We start from the raw sequence: 21,548 nt of genomic DNA on the forward strand, positions 1-21,548 counted from the left end.
TAATTTCATATTTGCTGAGCATCAAATGTTTCCATTATGGGAAACTCCACATATTTAAATAAAAATGTTTATATTTCAGCTGTGTGTCATAATCTTGTGTGCATGTTCCAATCATTTATTGCACTCTCTAAAATTAATTGAAAGTAAAAGGGTTATGTTTTCTTGCTGTCTGTGAGAATACTTCAATGTTGTTTACCCTGCACAGTGACATCACTACTGCTGCTGGACACACAGAGAACCCTTTGACCTAGTGCCCCAACCAAACTGCTCAAGTCCACATTACAGCAATCGTCAGATTGCTACAGGCAGCTTTCTTCAGGATCAGTGGAGATTTGTTGTATTGCAGGAGACTACAAAACCCAGTCCAATAGAAAACAGAAATCAAGCAGGCTTAAAAAAAAATCAACATTCTGACTCATATTTCTTGTTTCATCTCCATGTAAGTCAAGCCTAATTTCCAAACAGTATCCTTCAACACTGTAGATGACCAGAATTTGAGGAACCTCATTAGTAATCCTGGCACCACGCTATAGTAGGAAAATGATTTAAAGGTAGCAGGTTCCAACTGGATGATGGCATCAATAAAAAATGTTGATTAGTCTTTGCAAAACTATAAAAATCAGAGAGCAAAGTCACTTAACATAATTCTAACAAAGCACCCCACTTTCTGACTTAACAATGTCTCTTACTTATAAAGATGAAGAGCATAGGGTATTTCAGACAAGTTATTCATTTTGCATGCACTATACAATTTTGCCAAATACCAATTAATAATACTACAATGAACAAAATGTATATGAAACAGGGCCATTTCTGTATTTTTTTAAATCAAGAGGGCGTGCAAGGATTGCAATCCTTCTACTAGGTACAAGTTAAACAAGACAGGAAGGAATACAAGGAAAAACAAGTCTTACTGGGCCAAAATCTAGCAGGTGATTACTGATCAGTCATAAGTAAAATCAGATTTCTCAAGTCCTCTGCAGCAAGTATCCTGTCAGTGTCATCTAACCTACACTTGGAAACAGGAACTTGTGCTGTAAAGGGAAAGGTAGATACCGTACATATAATTTCACCACTTTTCCAGAGACAGAAAATTGTGGTTGTCCATGAAAGCCACTTGTACTCCTAAGTAGAATTTTATTCCTCTTTAAATCACCACCACTGGGCAAAGGATCAGCTGATGAAATATGGTTAAAAAATTTAGAAATATTGCTGCAACAGCCTCAAGCACCATGAGTATGCTATAACACATTTATACCATTTTTTCCTTATTAAAAAAAGATTCAATTTCTATTGCTTCACTATTCAGTTGCCAAATGGAGAAAGACCAAAGAAGGTAGAAAGAAAAATAATGGAAATCCACAGGGCTTTTCTGTCAACCAAACAGGTAAAATGTACCTATCCAATGGAACATTAAAAGATAGAGGGAAAAAAGTCACAGGTTCAACTACCAAGGCTGTAACTGCCCTGCTTAAAATGGGGCAGGGAAGGGAAGTGTTATCCAAGGTTCCAGATCCCGCTTTGTATCTAGTGACACCCTGCCCCCCATGCCCCACTAGAAGTGTGCTGCAACATCAGGTAAAAAATCAGGCTCAGCTAGAATGACTCCCAAATTAAGCAGCCTGCCACAAGTTGTTTGCAAATACGTGCAAAAACGTTCATGTGATTAATGCCGCCATCCCAGTTATCACAGATAGCATCAGTTATTTTAAATAAGCCTTTGAAAGCCTGGCAGTTGAAAAACATGAGTAAGAAAGCCAGGCAAATTTGGCAGCTGTATTACGTGGAGCTATGTGCATCACTGCACAGCTTCTTACTAAAAGATCAGCGGAATAACATCACACCGAGGTGGCATTTGCAGGATCCAAAACTCCAAACGAGCCCAAGTTTGGTGCCACATTTAAAAAAGCATGCAGCTTAAATATACTAATGTCACTAAAAGCTTCAAACGTTCGGGGGCGGGGAGAGGTGGGTTTAGATTTTCAATTCCATAAATGATGCAAGTGTGGATAAAGAACTGGGTGGGGCAACACAACACAGAAGTCTGGGTCCTCTTTAAAAAATGAACAATAGGTCGTTGACATTTTCTAACATCACAAGTCTGACAAATATTTGAGGGTTATTTTTAAAATCAGGAATCGAATTTGCCAATTTGAGGTGGTGCAGGAGCTACTCTGCAGTGAATTAGCCATCTTGCCTTCCTCCTTCCTGCGTAATGAGCATGGAAAATGACTCTTGGCCATCGACTAAACCCAAAAAGAAAAAAATACGTTGATTTCCCGCTCCTCTTCCCAACACAACACGTAACCGTAGCAGTATCACCCTCGACATACACAAACCTATAATCACCCCTCCCACAATAAAAAACCTAGAGGGGTGCAATGCAATGTTATTACCTTAAAAGGGGCGAGTCTGCCTTAAGTGCCCATTTACTCAGGAGAGCATCATCTTGGATCAGCGCTGCTGCAACCTTCTGGCTGACTGTATGAATGGAACCCTTAGGATAGAAAATTCCGCCCTCCCCCCCTTCCCAAACACATGAAAAAAAGGGCGTGAACCACATATATAAAAAAACCGTCCACTGCGCCTTCCCAACCGTTGATTCATGCAGAAGCGATAACAGAACACGCATTTAAAAGAAAACATTCAGGAGGTTGAAAAGATGTCGAAAATGTTTTAAGGGAGGGAGGGAATACATTTGCGAGTTTTTTTCCCCCATCAGCGTTTAAAAATGATCAAACAGGCCTCGACCCCCCTCCCCCCCCGGTGTAAATTTGATTAATAACCGCCTTGCCCTCCCCTCCCGCCACTCACTTGAGGAGGGCGAGGAAGGCGGCGGGCTCCACGTCGGGCAGCTCGATCTCGGTGGAGGTGGTGGCCATGCCGCCGTTGAACATGGCGTCGAAGACGGCGCTGCCGACGGCCAGCACGAAGCGGTGAGCGGGGATCCGCTGCGTCCCCATCCCCTTGCCCACCAGGAAGTGCACGTCGCTCAGGATCTCGTTGTTGAACAGGAAGGCGAAGCGCTCCTTCACCGTCGTCTTGGTGGCCTGCCAGTTGTACATGGGCTCCCGGTAAATCACCACCGCTGCGGCCGCTGCCGCCGCCGCTGCTGCTCCACCACCACCAGCACCCGGGCCGGCCCCGGACAGTGAGGGAGGCGGCGAGGAGCCGGTGCCCAGGCTCGGGCTCCCCGAGCCGCCGCCATTAGGGATGTTGACTCGGTTGCAGGCGCTGAGGTTGCTCCCTCCCGCCGCCATCTTGAAGTGGCATCTGTTTACAAACAGCAGCTGCAGAGCATGGCCCTCCTTAAAGGCAGGTCAGTCTCCCCACTAAACACTGCACCCAGTTCTCTCCCTCTCCTCACCACAAACAAATAAATAAATAGCAGCCTTAATTTTTTTTTCTATTTCCCCTTACCCTTTTAGATGGAATTGTCAATGCACTAGTCCTCAATTTAATCCCATTCTGGCTCAGGTTGGTGTGACATCGCCACTCTTTTGCCCCCCCCTCCCCGCCCCCTTTTAAATTTAAAGTTTATTTATTAGTGTCACAAGTAGGCTTACGTTAACACTGCAACGAAGTTAAGTTAGGTGCATTGATCCGAACAGACGCTGGAGAGTGGCCTCTTTTAAGGTCAAACCAAATAAACAAACTCAAGTTAAATCAGTACAAAGTAAAAAGGGGGTAGCTCCCCAAAAGGAGGGAGAACAGCCCAAAAAAATCAAAATACAAAGGAAACTTGAAAACATCAAATTAAAATCTGATTATTGGGGTTGATAATGCACCCCAGCCTCTGCGGTGCCCAAAGGGCACAAAAGGCAATGCCAGACTGTGGCGACTAGGGGAATTTCACAGTAACTTCATTGCAATGTTAATGTGAGCCTTATTTGTGACTAATAAATAAACACTACATTTTAAGTTACTGTGAAAATCCCCAAGTTGCCACATTTCGGCATCCGTTCGGATACACTCAGAGAGAATTTAGCACGGCCAATGCACCTAAACCAGCACATCTTTTGAACTGTGGGAGACAACTGGAGCATCTGGAAGAAGCCCATGCAGACATGGGAAAAACATGGATGCTCCACACAGATAATAACTCAAGCTGGGAATCAAACCTGGGTCACTGGCACTGTGAGGCAACTGTCCTGACCACTGTGCCACCTTGCTGCCCTAACATAAATAAATAGCAGCCTTTTGTTTTTTTCATTCCCCCTTACCCTTTTGATGGAATTGTTGATGCACTGGTCCTCAGTGCCTATTCTAGTTCAGGCTAGTGTTACAACACAACATCCCCTTCCCCTTCCTTTTATCATCCCTATACCTTTTAGCTACAAAAATGAATTATGAGCTTGATTCATCTTTTTAATATGCCAGATCAGGGACTTCCAAACTTTTCCAGCCAAATAACACTTTTGATCTCCCAAAGTCTTGATGGAACACCTGAAAAGCATTCTTATTGTGTGGAAGAACCATAGAATCCCTACAGTGCAGAAGGAAGCCATTCAGCCCATTGAGTCTATACCCACTCTGACAGTACCTTACCCAGCCCATTTCCCCCACCCTATCCCCGCAGTACTGCACATTTATCAAGGGCTAATCCACCTAACCACATTTTTGGACTGTGGGAGGAAACCAGAGCATCCTGAGGAAACCCACACAGACATGGGGAGAACATACCAACTCCATGCAGACAGTCACCAAAGGCCGAAATTGAACTCTGTCCCTGGCACTATGAGGCAGCAGTGCTAACCACTGTGCCATTGTTAAACTACAAAATATTGATTGTTTTTGTGTAATGGATCCAAACATACAAAAACACATTTATGAATGTCTTTTTCTTACATATATACATTTATTATAATTTCCATTTTATTCAACATAGTACTTAAGTCTTACCTGCTTACTGACATTTTTAATCGGAGGGATGATGCTGCTTTTTTGCCCCAAAGTTCATTTAATATTTGGAGTGCTGCTGGAGAACTGGTTTGTCATTAGACGTGCCCACACTCACACTCATTCTTTCTCTCTTACACACAGACACACACACACACAACACATTCCCACATGCACACTCTCACTTCCCGCTCCCTTGCTCCATGGCTGCTCAACTCTCTTTCACATAAACTCTCACCTCTCTTTCCTTTGCTCTTTGGCCATTTACCATCCCATGCTTATGGCTACTTCCCCCTCCTGCACTATTTGTCAAAGACCAGAGCTATTGCAGAACCCTTGGATGCCTGCTATGGAACCTTATGGTTCTGTGGAACTTAGTTTGGGTGTGCTAGTGATAAAGTGACCTCATCGACTGATGTTCAATTTAATTCCATCCTGGTTCTGGTTGGTGTTACAACACCCATTTCTCCATTAATTGTTCCTTTCAATAGCAAATAAATACTATGAATCTTATGTATTTACTTACTATACAGTAAAGTGTCCTCAGCTTCCTTTGTTGAAATTATCATTTGTAAATCTACTGGTGCTCAATTTAATTTCATTCTGTTGAAGTTACACCCTCCAACCATCTTTATTCTCTATGTTCCTTAATCATACATAATGAATTGTGAACTTTTATCTTTGCAATGTGTGGAGTGATAAAAGGACCTTACTGCCCCCTTTATCCAAAATGATTACTTCTAAATCCTCTGGTAGTCAACTTCTAGTTGGAATCTGACTCCTCTGTAATCTTTAGAATTTTTTAACTGACTTCCCAGAACATAGAAATCCACAAGTGAGCCTTATGAATAATGAATATGGCAAAGTGGTGCACGTGCCAACCAGTCACCATCAAAACTGCAATTGAGAAAGGACTGAGGCATATTGTATCCAATTGTGATCCCTCTGAGGCATACAATAGAGGTCGTAAAAATTACAGTGAAAGATGCAGAAAGGGAAGATTGAAAAAGGGCTTGACGGTTGTGGCGAAGAACAACTGAATGAGTTGATTCGTGTAAGGAGGGATTGTGCAGCCTGTCACTGACAGAACAAGAACAGTGATGATCACAAGAAGTATAAATCACAAAAGCGAAGACACAGCAAGTAGAAGTAAAACAAAACACAGCAAAACTAATCAAAGGGCACAGTAAGAAATTAAATATGACAACAGAGAGCATATTATGTGCAACACAATGGAGATCACTACTATATTAAAAATTCACTCTACAAAAGTGTTGTTGATGAAAGAAGTTAATAATTGCCTTGTAGTTGCTTTTTTGGGGGAGGGGAGTGTTGTTTTTAGGCTATAATATATGCACAGAATAGACAGCACAGAAACAGACCATTCAACCCAACTAGATTGCATCATTCTTTATGCTCCATATGAACGTACTTCCAATTTAATTTGACCATGACAGCATATCCTTCTATTCCTTTTTCCCTCATGTGATTAAATACATCTATGCTATCCAGCTACTCTATATGGTAGGACATTCCACATTCTAATCAATCTCTAGAAAACATAATTTTTTTAAAGTTCTCAAATATACATGTGGGACATAATGGGCTAGTCAAGTCAAAATTTGGTTGTTAAAATTCTCCGACCATGGGAAAATTAGGGTTGTGTTAATCCAGTTATCAGGCTTAATTGTCTTGTCTGAGCTGCTGACTCCATTTTCCATTTTCCAACTTAATTGAATAGTCTTCAGTTAGTTGACAGGCTCTCCCAGCAAGTTTGATTCTCCCCCCCACTATCTTGGGGACCTGGAGTGGAGGGTGCTGCACACAACAGTACCACACAATTGTAGGTTCTTCCGTGGATCATGTCTATGTTGCGTGTTACCTTCTCAGTTTTCCAAAAAAAACTTTTATTGAAGTTTTGTTTGCACTTCAGTCCCGGGGGGGGAGGGGGGGGGGTGCTGTGGTGAGAAGGAGGACTTCTTCATGAATCTGCTCCTTGGCCTAGCAAGGTATTCCATCTACAGGTCCAGGCAGTGGGTGATTGCGGGGGGGGGGGGGTGCATCCAGCCTGACTGTCTGTCCCTCTACTGCGGCTGTATTGAGGCTGGGTGTCCCTGGAAAGGAAGCATGTGGTGTTCCAAGGGCACAGTTGATGTCTTCCGTTCCCTGGAATATGTTATTGACCCTTTTAATCACATTTTAATTTGATGTTTTAAATTTCCTTTCCACTTTGTCTTTTGTTTCGGGCGGTTTCCCTCCTTTTAGGGTGCTGCCCTTTTTGAGTTGTCCTTAAGTTATCCCAGCAAGTTTGGTCTGTTGTACAATCGGCCAGGGATCGGAAAATCTGGCAAGAAACCAGCTGTTAAGGCACTGCATCCTGCCATTAAAGGGAAAGAAAAATGTAGTAATTGGTCACAATATAAAGATAGAAGTAGCCATTTAAACCCTGGACCCCGTTCTTTTATTCAAATAAACCATGGCTGATTCATGTCCTAACTCCAAATATCCACTTTTCCTCCATATCCTTTAAGAGCTTTGGTTTCCAAATTTCCATCAATAACCAATTTAAAATTAACAATTGCTCTAGCAACAGTAGCTGTTTGTGGAAGAGAGCATCGTCGTTACAATTTAAGCACTGTTTTCCATTATGTGTCATCACCAAGTTTTCAACATCTAAAACCTCATGTTACGTCACAGGATTCTGGCCCATTAACCCTTTCACTATCTTAACTTGCAGATGATTCAAGGTTGTAATGACTTCAACAAGGTCCATGGGTTGGACCTGCCGGAATATGAGCTCCCTAATTGAGGCTTGTTAAGGTTGCCCAATCAGGGAGCTCGACAGAGACATATTGGGTGGGATTTTAAGGCCTCGCTTGTCCCAAAACATAAAATCCCACCCACAGTCAATTGACCTTTATGTGGACTGCCCTTGCCCACTCTGACGTAGCGGGTGGAATGGTAAAATTCCGGCCATTATGTAGGTCACTGGCATTTGGGGTGAATACTCTCTACCCGCCTGAGTAGTGCAAAGAAATCAGTTTTGGTGAAGCCTCTCAGACATTATTTAAAAAGTGACCCATATTGGTGCCAGCTAATTATATATTTTGTTCAGTATAAGCAAGGCTTGCTACTTTATCTGAGCAGTAGCTAACAATCATGAGCAATCACGAGTAACGTTCCTCATTTTATCCTGGGTAGTAGATCATGACTTCCACAAATCCACCCACTGTGGCCTGTGCTCCAAGCCCCCAATCAGTGTGGGATATTTCTGTCAGACAATCCTTCCTTGGCTATGCCTGTTGAGTAGGCCCCATCCCGAGGCTGAATTTGGCTCTGCAGATTCTGTGCTCAGCATACCCTTCTTGTACTTTTTCACTGTAAAGCCTATGAAAAGCAGTTTAAGTACAATTGATGACTTGCACCTTATTTTTCTTGTCCAATTTCAAAAATGTCACCCACCAGGTACTAGAAATCCAATATCTTGTGCACTATATATGTATTTTCTTTTTTCAGACATTAAATCTTCAGCAAAGGAGGAAGCATCATAGAAGTAGAATTTCTGTTGTCTGTAGCTGCATATAAATGTTACAGGTGTGGCATATTCCAGATAAATGATGCTGATAAAACCAGTCCTGTTTCCGTAAGTGTTAACCCTTGTAATCCCATTGATGTACTTAACTTTCAAGACTGTATCTTAGCTAAATCCTGTACTTATTGAAATTTGTTCTTGAGATATGGAGTCTCTTGGCAGTAAATCCTGTGGGGAGGTGGGTTCTGAGTTCCTGCTGTAGTCACCGACTTTAGTGGAAGGCCCAGCGAGACATGCATGCCCTTCCTGTCAATTTTACTGCAGGGGATTGGGAAAGCCCTACTGAAATTCTACCACTTAAAAGTCAAGCAGTATGAAAATGGAGTCACATGCAGGTCACAATATGTCCCATTCCCAAAAGATATTAGTGAAGTAGTTGGGTTTTTAATGCAGCTTTCATGGTCATTTTCTGGTGCTTGTCCACTAATGATGGACTTAACTGAATTCAATAGCACAGTTTACCATGGGTCTTGAAATTACTAGGACCAGTCCCATAGTCACCAGATTACTGAACCTGTTAACCTTATGTACTGAATATATATTACTGAGACATTATTCATCAAAATATGAGCTGGGGAAAGAAAACCTTATTTCCCTTTGTAAAATCCCATATTGTGTATAAAGGTACATTGTTCCCTTTCTTACTAATCTGCTTTATTTTGGATCACTGATCTATTTGGAAATTAACTATTGAGCCTTTTATTTTGTGTTGGATTTTGAGTTTTGATAACTCACTGTCTTTAGCAGCTGCTTAGCTGCTTCTGAGTCATTGTTCAAAATCCATCATGACTAATTATTTAAAAAAAGCTACAAAAAGAAGTTTGTTGGAAAGAAACCCAATATCAACAAATATTAGGACACATTGTGAGGTACTATTTGAGCCTCACCAGACAGTGGGATGCAGAATTAGGTCACCGGTGTTAACATGCAAAAACACAAGGAATAGAAGCAGGCGTAGGCCGTATGGCCTTTTAAACTTGCTCAGCCATTCAGTACAAAGATGTCTGATCCATGCTGGCCTCAACTCCTTCTTTGTGCCATTTCCCTAACGCCCTCTATTCCTCGACATATCAAATATTTATCCACCCCCACTTTAATTACTTCTAACAACTAGCGTTGTTTCTCTGGAACAGCAGACGTTGAGAGGAGACCTGATTGAAATCTGTAAAATTAAAAGAAGCATAGATAGGGTTGACAGATCTTTTTCCCAGAGCTGAAACGTCTGATCCTAGGGGTCAATCATGTAAGGTGAGGGGGACAGAGTTAACGGAGACGTGAAGGGTGAGTTTTTTTACACAGAGTGTTAGGTGCCAGGGATGGTGGTGGAGGCAGATAAGGACAGGGGTGTTTAAGGTCTATTAGATAAGCTCATGAATATGCAAGGAAAAGAGGGAAATGGACCAAGGGTAGACAGAAGGGATTAGTTTAATTTGGAATCATGTTTGGCACAACATTGTGGGCCAAGGTGCCTGTTCCTGTGTGTACTGTTCTATTTTCTATGCAGCCTCCACTACCCTTTGGGACAGAGAATTCCAGAGATTCATTACCCTCTCTCTGTGAGAAGAAATTTTTACACACCTCAGATTTAAATGACCAGCCCTTTATCTTGTAGCTATATCCCCTTGTTCGAGACTCTCCCACTAGTGGAAACATCTCACCATCTACCTTATCAAGCCCCCTTAAAGGCCTGTCTATCTTTGATCAGTGCCCGTGTCTTTTGAGAATCCAAGTGAGCAATGTAGCCAAGCAATGCAGAAAGGGAAAACACTGTGTTGCCACTAGATGGAGCATTAGTTTTTTAAAAAATATTTTTTTCTCATTTCCTTCCCCCCACTTTCTTGAGACACCCAAGCTGGTTAGATGGTGTCACTCAAAAGAATGCACCATAACACCAGCACAGTTAAACGCCATGGCCAGAATGTTACTACCACTCACGCTGGCGGGATTTTCCCAACCTGTTGCAGTGAACGGAGATTTGGCTGGATGCCAAATTCTCTGACCTGGCGGCAGTGTGGGAGTGTAGCGAGAACAGATCGGGCCCCGGATCTTCATACATATCTCCTGCTACAGAGGATACACAACAAATACCACTGTTACAAATTGCTAGCTTCCGCAGCATTTTGTTTTGACACAACAAAGGCTATCTGGATAGAATGATCCAATGGACAGGCTGGCCAAATAACATGATGAAGTGCTGTCTGTGACATTGGATATACCTGTTGGAGCAATATATTCCTTGAAGGCATTTTGAAATCAGTTATTACATTTGAATGGCGCAGAAAACAAGTTGTTTCTTTCTTAACCACAAACTGATTGTATGGCCTGTTTCAACATTATGTTATCAAAAACCTGAATGTCTTCATGCAGCAGCAAAGCAAATGATTGGTTCTGCTGTTGTCATGACTGTGTTTACAGGCACCTTTATTATTGGTTTGTGTGAGTCTTGTTTATTGGCGGCAAGCCGGTTACTAAGGCTACATTTGTGCGCTCTTGTCCAGGAATATTCTGCAATAGTGATGCAAAAAGATATTTAACAGTTTTAATATCCAGAACCATGCTTTCTTTTTCCATAAATTGGATTATTGACCTGCGAACAAAACTGTGGGAACATGTGGTTTTAAACCATTCGATTTTGTTGCATGTAATTTCATTAACCAGATTGAAGGGAAAAAGGAGCCAATTTTAATAGTGATCCTTTGAGATTCCTCAGGTAGAAATCAATCCACTTAGCCATTAACAAAGTGTTCAAAGCCACTATGAAATAATGCAGTCCAGCACTTGCACATATGGGGTGAAATATTATGACTTTAGGATATGAATGTTAAGTCTGGATCACCTCCAGGTCCCAACCCCACACTGGCTTTTAGGATATGAATGTTAAGTCCGGACCATCTCCAGGTCCCAACCCCACACTGGTTTTTAAGGCACCTACCTCAGAGATTCTGGAGGCAGGTGGTCTCCAGGTCCACCACCTAATTAAGGATGGTGGGTTGGGTGGATTCCCGAGGCTGTGAGCTCAATCAGAGGACATGCAGCCTTGGAAGATGTTGGTCCCACCATTAACAATGGCCACTGCCACAGCAGCAGGGGAAATGCCTCTATCTTGAGACACTCTCTGGAAAGGTATTTGCTTTCACAAAATAAACTAGCCACAGCTACTGGGCCACCCCTGTGAAAGGGATCCACAGCTTGTCTGGTGGCAGCAGCTGTGGCTCGTTGTGGGGGGGATGAGAGCAGGAGGCTTCAAGACCTTCACAGGCCAGCCAGTGGCACACTGCCTCCAATAACCTGTTTGGTTTGGCCTTCAGTGTCTGTCCGCTGCCAGGAAGATCCTATGCAGGGCACCCTTAATCAGCTGACAAATGGGTAGTTAATTGTGAAAAAGAAGGAAAAATCTGTGGATGTTGGAAACCAGAAATAAAAAAACAGAAAATGCTGGAAAGAATTTGCAGGCCTGGCAGCCTGTGGAGAAAGAAACAGAGTTAACAGGTTGGATTTTCTGTCTCCACTCCCAGCGGCGTGGTTTTTGGAAGCAGAGGTGGCTCACCACTGGTGGCCTGTGGGATCCTCTGGTCCCGCCAATGTCTACAGTGTTTCTGGTTGCTTGTCCACTTGGCTGCTGGGGAATCCGTCGCATTGTGTCACCTTCAGTGGGACCGGAAGATCCTGCCCAACGTTTTGAGTCTTTATGACTTTTTTGCGGTGTTCACAGTTCACAGTAATGATTGAAGATGTGGGTAATCCTTCATTTAATATATGGGACATATCTATACACTTAGATCACACAGGTGAAGTGTGTAACCATTCACTTGAGTCCCTCACAAACGCCCCTTGAACAGCGCCATGCAAACCCACAGCCTCAACCATTTAAAAGAGTACATGAAGTCACCATAGTCCCAGATGACTGTAGGCTGGTCTCTCCTTCAAAGGGGGGTGGTGATTTAACCTGAAGATCACCACACCTCAGGCAAAGGGCAAGGTTGAGAAGGCAGGGGTTTCATGAATAACTTTAGCTGGTATGGGAGTTGAACCCACAGCAGTGGGTGTTGCTCTATATCACTAACAAGCCATCAGCCTACTGAGCTAACTGACCATTTAGAAGAACAAGGGCAACATGCATGGGAACATTGCCAATTGAAAAGTCTCCTCCAAATCACACACCATCCTAACTTGCAACTATATCAGAGATCCTTCACTGTCACTGGATCAAATTTCTGGAACTCCCTCAGTAACAGCTCTGTGGGCATATCTCCATTGCAATGGTAGAAGAAGATGACCACCTTCTGGAGGGCAGTCAGGGATGGGCAACAAATATTGGTCTTGCTTGTGAGACACATCCCATGAACAAATAAGAAAATCCTATTTAACCATCCCGCCTCTGCTTCACATCTTTTTGCTGATGGATTGGCAGCATCTCGATTTTTAAGTTTTCAGCCCTGTCTTTCAAATCCCTCCATGGCCTAATTTCCTCCATTTCTCTGTACTCTTCTCCAGACCTGCAACCCTTGGAACTTGTTGCATTCCTCCAATGTAGCCTCTTCTGCATCATCAATTTTTATCTCTCCACCATTGGTGACTGTGCATTCACTTGCTGAGGCCCAAGCTGTGGAAATACCCCGGGATATTACACTACATTCAAGGTTCTATGTAAATACAATTTTTTTTGTTGTTTGTGCCTTGAGGGGTTTTTTTTATGTTAAATAGTTGATGAGGAAAAAATCTTTAACAAATCTTTACAAAACTATACACAAGAACAGAAAATACTGGAAAAACTCAGCTGGTCTGGCAGCATCTGTGGAGAGAGAAACAGATTCTCTGAAGTTGTACGCCCTGCCACTGAGAACAGAGAATTTGGCACTCAGCCAAATCTCCATTCACTACAGTGGGACTGGAGAATCCCAGCCAGGAGCGTGGTTGGAGAATTTGGAGTCTGTATGACCCATCTTCAGAGCTAAAAATGGTTGCAAAGCCATTCTGGGGAGAACAATGTTCTGAATTTTCTTGTGAGTTTCTCATGAAAGTTACAAAGCTGGGTAGAGTTAAAGGTAACTGAAAATCAAAGGTAGGGACTGTTCCTAGAATATTGAGCAATTTGATTATTCAATCTGCGATAAGTCAATTTAGGATTGATATCTTCTAGGTTGTGTCGTTAAGTTCAAGGCTGAGATAAACAGATTTTTAATCAGTAAGGGAATCAAGGGTTATGGGGATAAGGTGGGAAAGTGGAGTTGGGAGGACATTCACAACAGATCAGTTATGGCGGCACGGAGGCAATACTACCTCACAGCGCCAGGGATCCCGATTCAATTCCAGCCTTGGGTGACTGTGTGGACAGTCTGCATGTGTTTCCTCTGGTTTACTCCCACAGTCCAAAGATGTGCGGGTTACGTCAATTGGCTAAATTGTTCCTTAGTGTCAGGTGGATTAGCAAGGTAAACATGTGGGGTTACGGGGGTAGGGCCTAGGTAGGATTGTTGTTGAAGCAGACTCAATGGCCTGAAAGGCCTTCTGCACCGCACGGATTCTATGATCTCATTGAATGGCAGAGCAGACTTGATGGGTTGAATGGTTTATTTTTGCTCCTAAGTCTTACTGATTGCTCAGTCTTTTGCCTTTCATTCTTTCCTTATTGGTATTTATGACAGCTCTCGATTTGTTTGCACATAGTTTAGTATTTGGTAATTTAACAGATGGCTCTCGCTTAAAACAATCTTTTTTTTCTAAATATGCATGCTATACTTGAGTTTGATCCTCTGCCCTGAGCTTTGATAGTAGATGCAATGTGATGGGTATATGTTAAATATAAGACCTTTAATCATATAGATAGATGCAGAGCCCAGGTTCCCTCTGAAAAAGGAGTGCTTATACATTTATACCACCTGGATGTATGCTAACATCAAGAGATAGAAGGCAATGATTAGTAAGACACAAACTAGTATAAAGACCATTTAATTTACACTTCAGTCAAACAATTAAAATACATCAAAGGCTCTGCTATATTATAACTTTTCTTTAGAAAGAGCTACTTAGTATGTACTGTATCTTCGTTAATGAAAACTGGTTACCTTGGTTTACTTTTTCAACATAATATTCAATGTTATTCAAGTTACACTTTCCACTCCTCACTTCTTATTTCCAACCATATCAGCATGCTGTAATCACTAGTTACGCCCTGTTCTGACCGCATTAGCTTTCTAAACAGGAAGCTTGAATGAAATTCTCACCCTTTGACACAGATGGGTACTTTGATGTCAAAAATGATTTTGGCTTGCATCTCACACGAGCTTTAAACTTCTTGCTTTCTTCCCCTTTAAAAATTCTATTTAATGTAAACACCAAATCGATCTGTGCACTCATTGCTTCTGAGAGACAGTGTTCAAATTTAGATTTTTCTGATAGGGACAAAAAAACTACAAAGCCTGTGAAGATTGAGCAGTTTGAAGTTGCTGCCGAGAGCTGGGATCAAAGCACAAACGCTTTTGCTATAAACATGAAAGTATCACATTGAACGGGGTTGTACAGTCAGTATGGACTGTACCTGATCTGTAGAATTGCCACAAATAGATTCTTCACCAGATTAACTTATCAGAAACGATTGGTAACTCAGCTTTATAGCTTTCCAAAGCCCAAATAACACTATATATTCCATTTCCAGTTCAGACTTGAAAACCTCCAATATATAAAACATGAGAAATGATCTATTACAAGAGCTGTAGCTTCAAAACTGGCTTGAGCACAGTGCAAATGTGGTCAGCAGGCTTTCACAGAACCCAAATCAGGGATTCTGGGGTGAAGCAAAATTCAGAGAAATATAACTTCCTTGGGGGGATGGGTGAATTTGTTTGTAATATTGTATCTGATGTACATTATAAAGTGGAAAAGGGAGGAAATGTATATTTTAGAGGTAGGGTTTTTGGTGAAAATGTGTTAGGAATGTACTAACAAAGGGAAATGGGAAAATAATCAAAATACATTTTTGTTTAGCTGTGAATATAAAAATTGTGAAATTCTGGTCACGTATTGCCACTTATTTTGTGCAACTGGTTTTCCATCTATCCTCTCCTCTGCTGGAAAGTAATATCATGGAGTCAAAGATAAAGAGAAGCCGGGATTCTGAAAAACTTTACTGAACTGTTTCTAATGCATTTACATCCTTACATCCTTAAATAAGGAGACCAATACTGTACACAATGCAGTTTCAATGCAATGATGTAGTTTCAGCAGTGTTCTGTATAACTAAAGCATAACCTCTCTACTTTTGTATTCAGTTGCCTGGGCAATAAACAATAACATTATGTTAGCTTTCCTGATTACTTTTTGTACCTTCAAAGCTTTTTGTGATTCATGCACCAAGACATCCAGATTGCTCTGAATCTCAGAGCTCTACAATCTCTTGCCATTTGGATTATAAGATTCTTTTCTATTAATCCTGCCAAAATAGGCAATTTCACATTTTCCCACATTATATTTTATTTGCCAGGTTTTTGCCCATTCACCGAGCCTATCCTTTTATAATGTTCTAACTATGTTAGGGGTTATGGAAAAGAAAAGAACATGGTTTGTACACATGGATTCAAAGTAACAGTCATTAAAGAGCTGCTCTCTGTACAGAGCAAAAACTGGAAGTAAAACAGCAGTCTGTGCAAACATCCTAATGACATCAGAATCAAATCATGTGATCAGCTCTTCAAGCAACCTGCAACCCTTTTAAATATATGTAGCCTCTTTATTTTCCGTTCGCAATTTACTTTGCTTCTCCTCTTTGTGTCATCAGCAAATTTTGCAACCACATGTCAATCCCATCATTCAAGTTATTTATATAAATTGTAAAAAGTTGAGGCCCTAGTACTGATCCCTGTAGTGTACTTCTCATTACATTACCGGAAAAAAGGCCCATTCATGCTAACTTTGTTTCCTGTTAGTTAATCTTCTATCTATATGTTACCCCAGTACAGTGAGCTTTCCACAATTACCTTTGGTGTGACACCTTATCAAACGACTTCTGGAAATCAAAGTACAGTACAGCCATCGGTTCCCCTTTATCTACAACACCTGTGACTCTTTCAAAGAACCCCAATAAATTGGTTGAACATAATTTTCCTTCCACAAAATCATGTGGACTCTGCCTGATTGCTATGAAATTTTCAAAGTGCCTGCTATAACATCTTAAAAAATATCTTCTAGCATTTTCCCTTGGCTGATGTTAGATTAACTGGACTATAGTTTCCTATTTTTTGCCTCCCTATTTGCTATATTCCAAACTAATAGAACATTCTCTAGATCAAGGAAATTTTGGAAAATTAAAACCAATGCATCAACTATCTCCCTGGCGATTTCTTTTAAGATCTTAGGCACCTGGACCTGAAAATTTGTCAGCTTGTAGCTCCAATACCACTTCCCTGGTGATTGTAATTTTTCTGGGTTCCTCCCTTCCTTCCATTGTCTGATTTACAGCTATTTTTGGACTGTTACAAAGTCTCTCTTTCATGGGAGCACCATGCGTGGTTTCCCTCCCACAACTGACTTCACGGCAAATGAACTCCCTCCTCCTTGTTGGTTCTCTTACCCCTAACTGATCTCTCCAGGCCCATCTTCCCTCGCTCTTTTTTTTCCTTACTCTTTCATGGGACCTGGCAAGGCCAACATTTGTTGCCATCCCTAATTGTTCTTGAACTGACTGGCTTGCTAGGTCGTTGCAGAGGGTGATTAGGAGTCAGCCACATTGTTGTGGGTCACACGTAGGTCAGAGCAGGTAAGGATGATAGATTTCCTTCCCTAAATGACATTAGTGAACCAGATGCGTTTTTACAACAGTTAATGATAGCTGTCATGGTCACCATCACTGAGACTAGTTCTATATTCCAAATTTATTAACAGAACTTAAGTTGCCCGACTGCCATGGTGGGATTTGGGGACCAAGTGTAGTGTATCAAAATTCACAGATGACACTAAGATGAGTGGCAGAGCAAAGTGTGCAGAGGATGCTGAAAGTCTGCAAAGGGATATAGATAGTATAAGTGAGTGGGCGGGGGTCTTGCAGATGGAATGCAATATTGGTAAATGTGAGGTCATCCATTTTGGTAGGAATAACAGCAAAATGGACTATTATTTAAATGGTAAAAAATTGCAGCATGCAGAGGGACCTGGGTGAACTTGTGCAAGAATCTCAAGGAGTTGGTTTGCAGGTACAGCAGATAATTAAGAAGGCAAATGGAATTTTGTCCTCCATTGCTAGAGGGATGGAGTTTAAAAACAGCAAGATTATGTTGCAGCTGTATAAAGTGCTGGGTTGGCCACACCTGGAGTACTGTGTACAGTTTTGGTCTTCTTACTTGAGAAAGGATTTACTGGCATTGGAGAGGTTGCAGAGGAGATTCACACTCGTTTGATTCCGGAGTTGAGAGGGTTGGCTTGTGAGGAGAGACCGAGTAGACTGGGGCTATACTCATTGGAATTCAGAAGAATGAGGGGAGATCTTATAAAAATATATAAGATTATGAAGAGAATAGATAAGGTAGAACCAGAGAAGATGTTTCCGCTGGCAGGTGAAACTGGAACTAGGGGGCATAGTCTCAAAATAAGGGGAAGCAGATTTAGGACTGAGTTGAGGAGGAACTTCTTTACAAAAAGGGTTGTGAATCTGTGGAATTCCGTGCCCAGTGAAGCAGTTGAGACTACTTCATTGAATGTTTTTAAGGTAAGGATAGATCAATTTTTGAACAGTAAAGGAATTAAGGGTAATGGTGAGTGAGTGGGTAAGTGGAGCTGAGTCCATGAAAAGATCATAATGAACGGTGGAGCAGGCTCGAGGGACCAGATGGCCTACTCCTGCTCTTTGTTCTTATGTTCTTATTTGAACCCGTTTCCCTGGGCTTCTAGATTACTAGTCCAGTGAGATTCCCACTACGCCACCTTCCTCCTCCTCCCACCTTCCACCAGTGTACAGCCCATGAACACCCCCCCCACCCACCAAACCCCTGGTGGTATGTTTTCGCTGGTGGAGGCAGCTCACCATTGCTCACTGACATCCAGTGCTGCCAATGTCTACAGCATTTTGTGTTGCTCACAATCCCACTGCCAGGGAACCCACCACATTGGTGGGTTGGGTCACCCTCGGCAGGATGAAGATCTGCCCGCTGGAAAAGGCCAGAAAATCCCACCCTTTTCAATGTCATTTTATTGTTGATAAATGGGGTGTAATGACTGGTTGGTGCTGTGCTGGGGGGGTGGAGGTGCGGCGGTGGTCAGGGACTGGGTGGATGAGTGGGATGGGAGGGGCAGGGGCATGGCTGGAATGGCAAGGTTAGTGTCTAGATTTCCAGCTCTAAAATGGAGCCTTGGAGAATTAGGGCTTAAAAACCAACAATGACTGGAAATGTGTTCAGCATTACAACATACCCCCGAGCTTTGATTGTTGCTATCCATGAGCTTTACTTTCATAATTCATGTCATCTTCTTGAGAGCTAAAAAGACTTGGAAACATCCCCACTTAAAATTTATTCCATTTATATCACTAGTACCGCTAAAAAAAAACTGGTGAATTGTCATGTCCAGTGAAAGATATGTTCTAGTCATTCTCAAACATTCAGTATATAATTATCTTGAACTGCCTTTCATTTGAAAACAGACACCAACAAGCCTGTTAACATGATTGCTGGAGGTCAGGTCAATTTTTCAATTTCTGCCTTGACTCACTAGCTTCTCAAACCTCCCTGACTGAACAACCTTGGGTGAGGGCCTTGACTTTGGATGGACATGGACAGAACCTATCTGTGGAATTTACACCTGCTATTGTTTGTGGTTTACCCCAAACTTAAAGGGTGGAATTGCACCAGGCATCGGAATTATCTGATATCAAGGAAAGAAATTGGTGTATGACCCTCTAACGGGAACGGCAGCAATTTCCATAATATCGTGTGCCACTTTGTTTAAAAAAATGGAGAGGCACTAACTTTACGTTGGATCACTGAAGGGGCAGCCTTGGGTTCCCTTGCGCCGCCATCACCTCAGGCCATCAGTAAGCAGGGCACCATTTTTAAAGGTTGTCCCTGCCTTTAAAGGAAGCTGCTGGAAACTGATGGCTGCCAAAGGGAGGAAACATGCTGCCCCCAAATTTAGTGATACCTCTTTCGAACACCTAGTAGATGCAATGGAGGCCCACATGTCCTCTGGATGCGCTGTACTTAAAGAACGTCAACCAAGGTGACAAATCCAACATGGGAGACGCTGGTAGCAGTGGTCAGTGCAAATGTCCTTCATAAGAGGACAGCCAGTGCTGAAAAAAGATGAGTGATCTCCTTCATTCCGCCAGGGTAAGTCACTTTTCTCATCACTCTTAAATGCTCACAAACTCATCACACATCCACAGGGGTCTCACTCACTATCAATTCAAAGGACAACACCACATTATCTCACACATACAACTCGATCTGCCTTGCGGATTGTGTCCTCATCCAGCCCATAGCAGCACTCAGCACCCACACATGCCAGGCATCTTTCTCATGTGAGCTGGCAGGTTTCCTGCTTGCACTCTCTCCATCTGTATTCATGCAGGACAAACTAGCACACAACAAAAGGGAAAAGTCGCAGATGAGTGGAGGAATGTCCAACATCAGATCCTCACAGAATTTGAAGGTAGAGCGATCCAGCTGCCCATTGACCATGTGGACCATTTCTATCCTAATGATGAGGCCAGTGATGCTGAATCAAGTGAGGAACCAGCAGTGCAACAGCCATCAGAGAATCATATTGAGTAAGGCTCCCTGTTCTGCAGTTTCCTGACCTGCACCAGTGATCTCTCTTTGCCTTCATAGGCACACCTGGAAACTGCCGAGAGAGTCCATGAGCTAGGCCCTCAATGGGATGTAGTTCCAGAGCAGCCTTGATGTCATAATATGGTGAGCACATTGCACTGTCTGATCCACAGTGGGTGGAGGCAGTAACATCGCAAACTGCTGGTGCTCGGAAGACCGCTGGAAGCCAGAAATCTGCTGGATCCAAGTCAGATGAGGAGCCTCTCAACTCAGCTCCATCTCAGTTGCAAATGTAAGCTCAGGAACATTGGGAAGTGATGTCTGCTGCACTCTTCAGATTGCAAGGCATGACAGAAGAATCAGTCCACCTTCAGTCTGAGGTGAGAGCACTGGCATGCGAATGCACCAATACTGATAGGATAGCAGTTGCCATGAAGACCTTAGTCCATGCACTGCTGCAGCAAATGTACTCCATTGCTGAGGCAATTGCAAGCATTCATCAGTGTCAATGTGAGTGGGGGCAGGGTATCTTGGCACTCATATCAGCTGCCTCTCACTCTCAAGGAGTTGATTGGGGGCCCTGGGCACCCCCATGAGGAAGAGGAGGACCAGTAGGTGCACAACCGATGGCCATCCACCTAGTTTACTCCAGCCCATTCGAATGGGCCATCAGATATTGAAACCATATAGGTGACCACTTTAGAGTGAATCATTTTCTTCAACAGGCATGCAACGACTACTTTTCCTATGATCAGCCAAGTACATGAACTATGAATGATTCTTTTGTTTACAACTTGTAACAATGCATTACTTTCTTAATCTGTATCCTTCTCTAGTGTGTGTGTGTGTGTGTGTGTGTGTGTGTGTGTGTGTGTGTGTGTGTGTGTGTGTGTCTGTCTGTCTGTCTGTCTGTGTGCTTTTGGACTTTTGGGGTGATTGTGCAAAAACGTACTAATTACAGACAAGTAGGAAAAGGGGCAGGGATTTCCAACCTCTACAGTCCCTGTCCATAAGAATATTATCTGCCAATTAATACTGTACATTTTCAATACCAGATCACTAAGTTCAGTTGTTCTTTTCTCATTGTCCTAATTGCATCATGAGAAATGTATAAAACATTTTTAAAAACTGTATATAAGGAACACTTAGGGTTTAAGGCAGCTATTCAATCTAAGTGTTTTGCTGAATGTTACAAATTACTCAATTCCGTTTTCAATTCTTAAATTGTTTTAGCAGCACGATAACTCCTTGCCAGTTTGTTATCTTCCTATATCTGTACAATCCTCCTCCCAATCCATCTTATT

At 42.4% G+C, this 21,548-nt stretch overlaps 1 protein-coding gene and 1 long non-coding RNA gene across 4 annotated transcripts in view; one reads left to right on the forward strand and one right to left on the reverse strand.

The window, feature by feature from the left end:
* Positions 1–6,612, reverse strand: part of LOC145358801 (BTB/POZ domain-containing protein 2-like) — a 37,847-nt gene extending 31,235 nt beyond the window's left edge. Inside the window, exon 1 of one of the 3 annotated variants that reach the window (XM_080213104.1) lies at positions 2,815–6,612. In XM_080213104.1, the coding sequence (XP_080069230.1) occupies positions 2,815–3,260 (446 nt within the window). In that variant the 5' untranslated portion in view covers positions 3,261–6,612. The remainder of the gene's footprint in view (positions 1–2,814) is intronic. The other 2 variants (XM_080213105.1, XM_080213106.1) reach the window with 2 other exon arrangements.
* Positions 3,234–21,548, forward strand: part of LOC145358802 (uncharacterized) — a 201,514-nt gene continuing 183,199 nt past the window's right edge. Inside the window, exons 1-2 of the long non-coding RNA XR_013889507.1 lie at positions 3,234–3,319; positions 8,416–8,542. This is a non-coding gene — a long non-coding RNA (uncharacterized LOC145358802). The remainder of the gene's footprint in view (positions 3,320–8,415; positions 8,543–21,548) is intronic.

The sequence above is a fragment of the Carcharhinus amblyrhynchos genome, chromosome 26 (genome assembly GCF_965287045.1).
Source record: "Carcharhinus amblyrhynchos chromosome 26, sCarAmb.v2.hapA, whole genome shotgun sequence".
NCBI classification, from domain to species: Eukaryota; Metazoa; Chordata; class Chondrichthyes; order Carcharhiniformes; family Carcharhinidae; genus Carcharhinus; species Carcharhinus amblyrhynchos.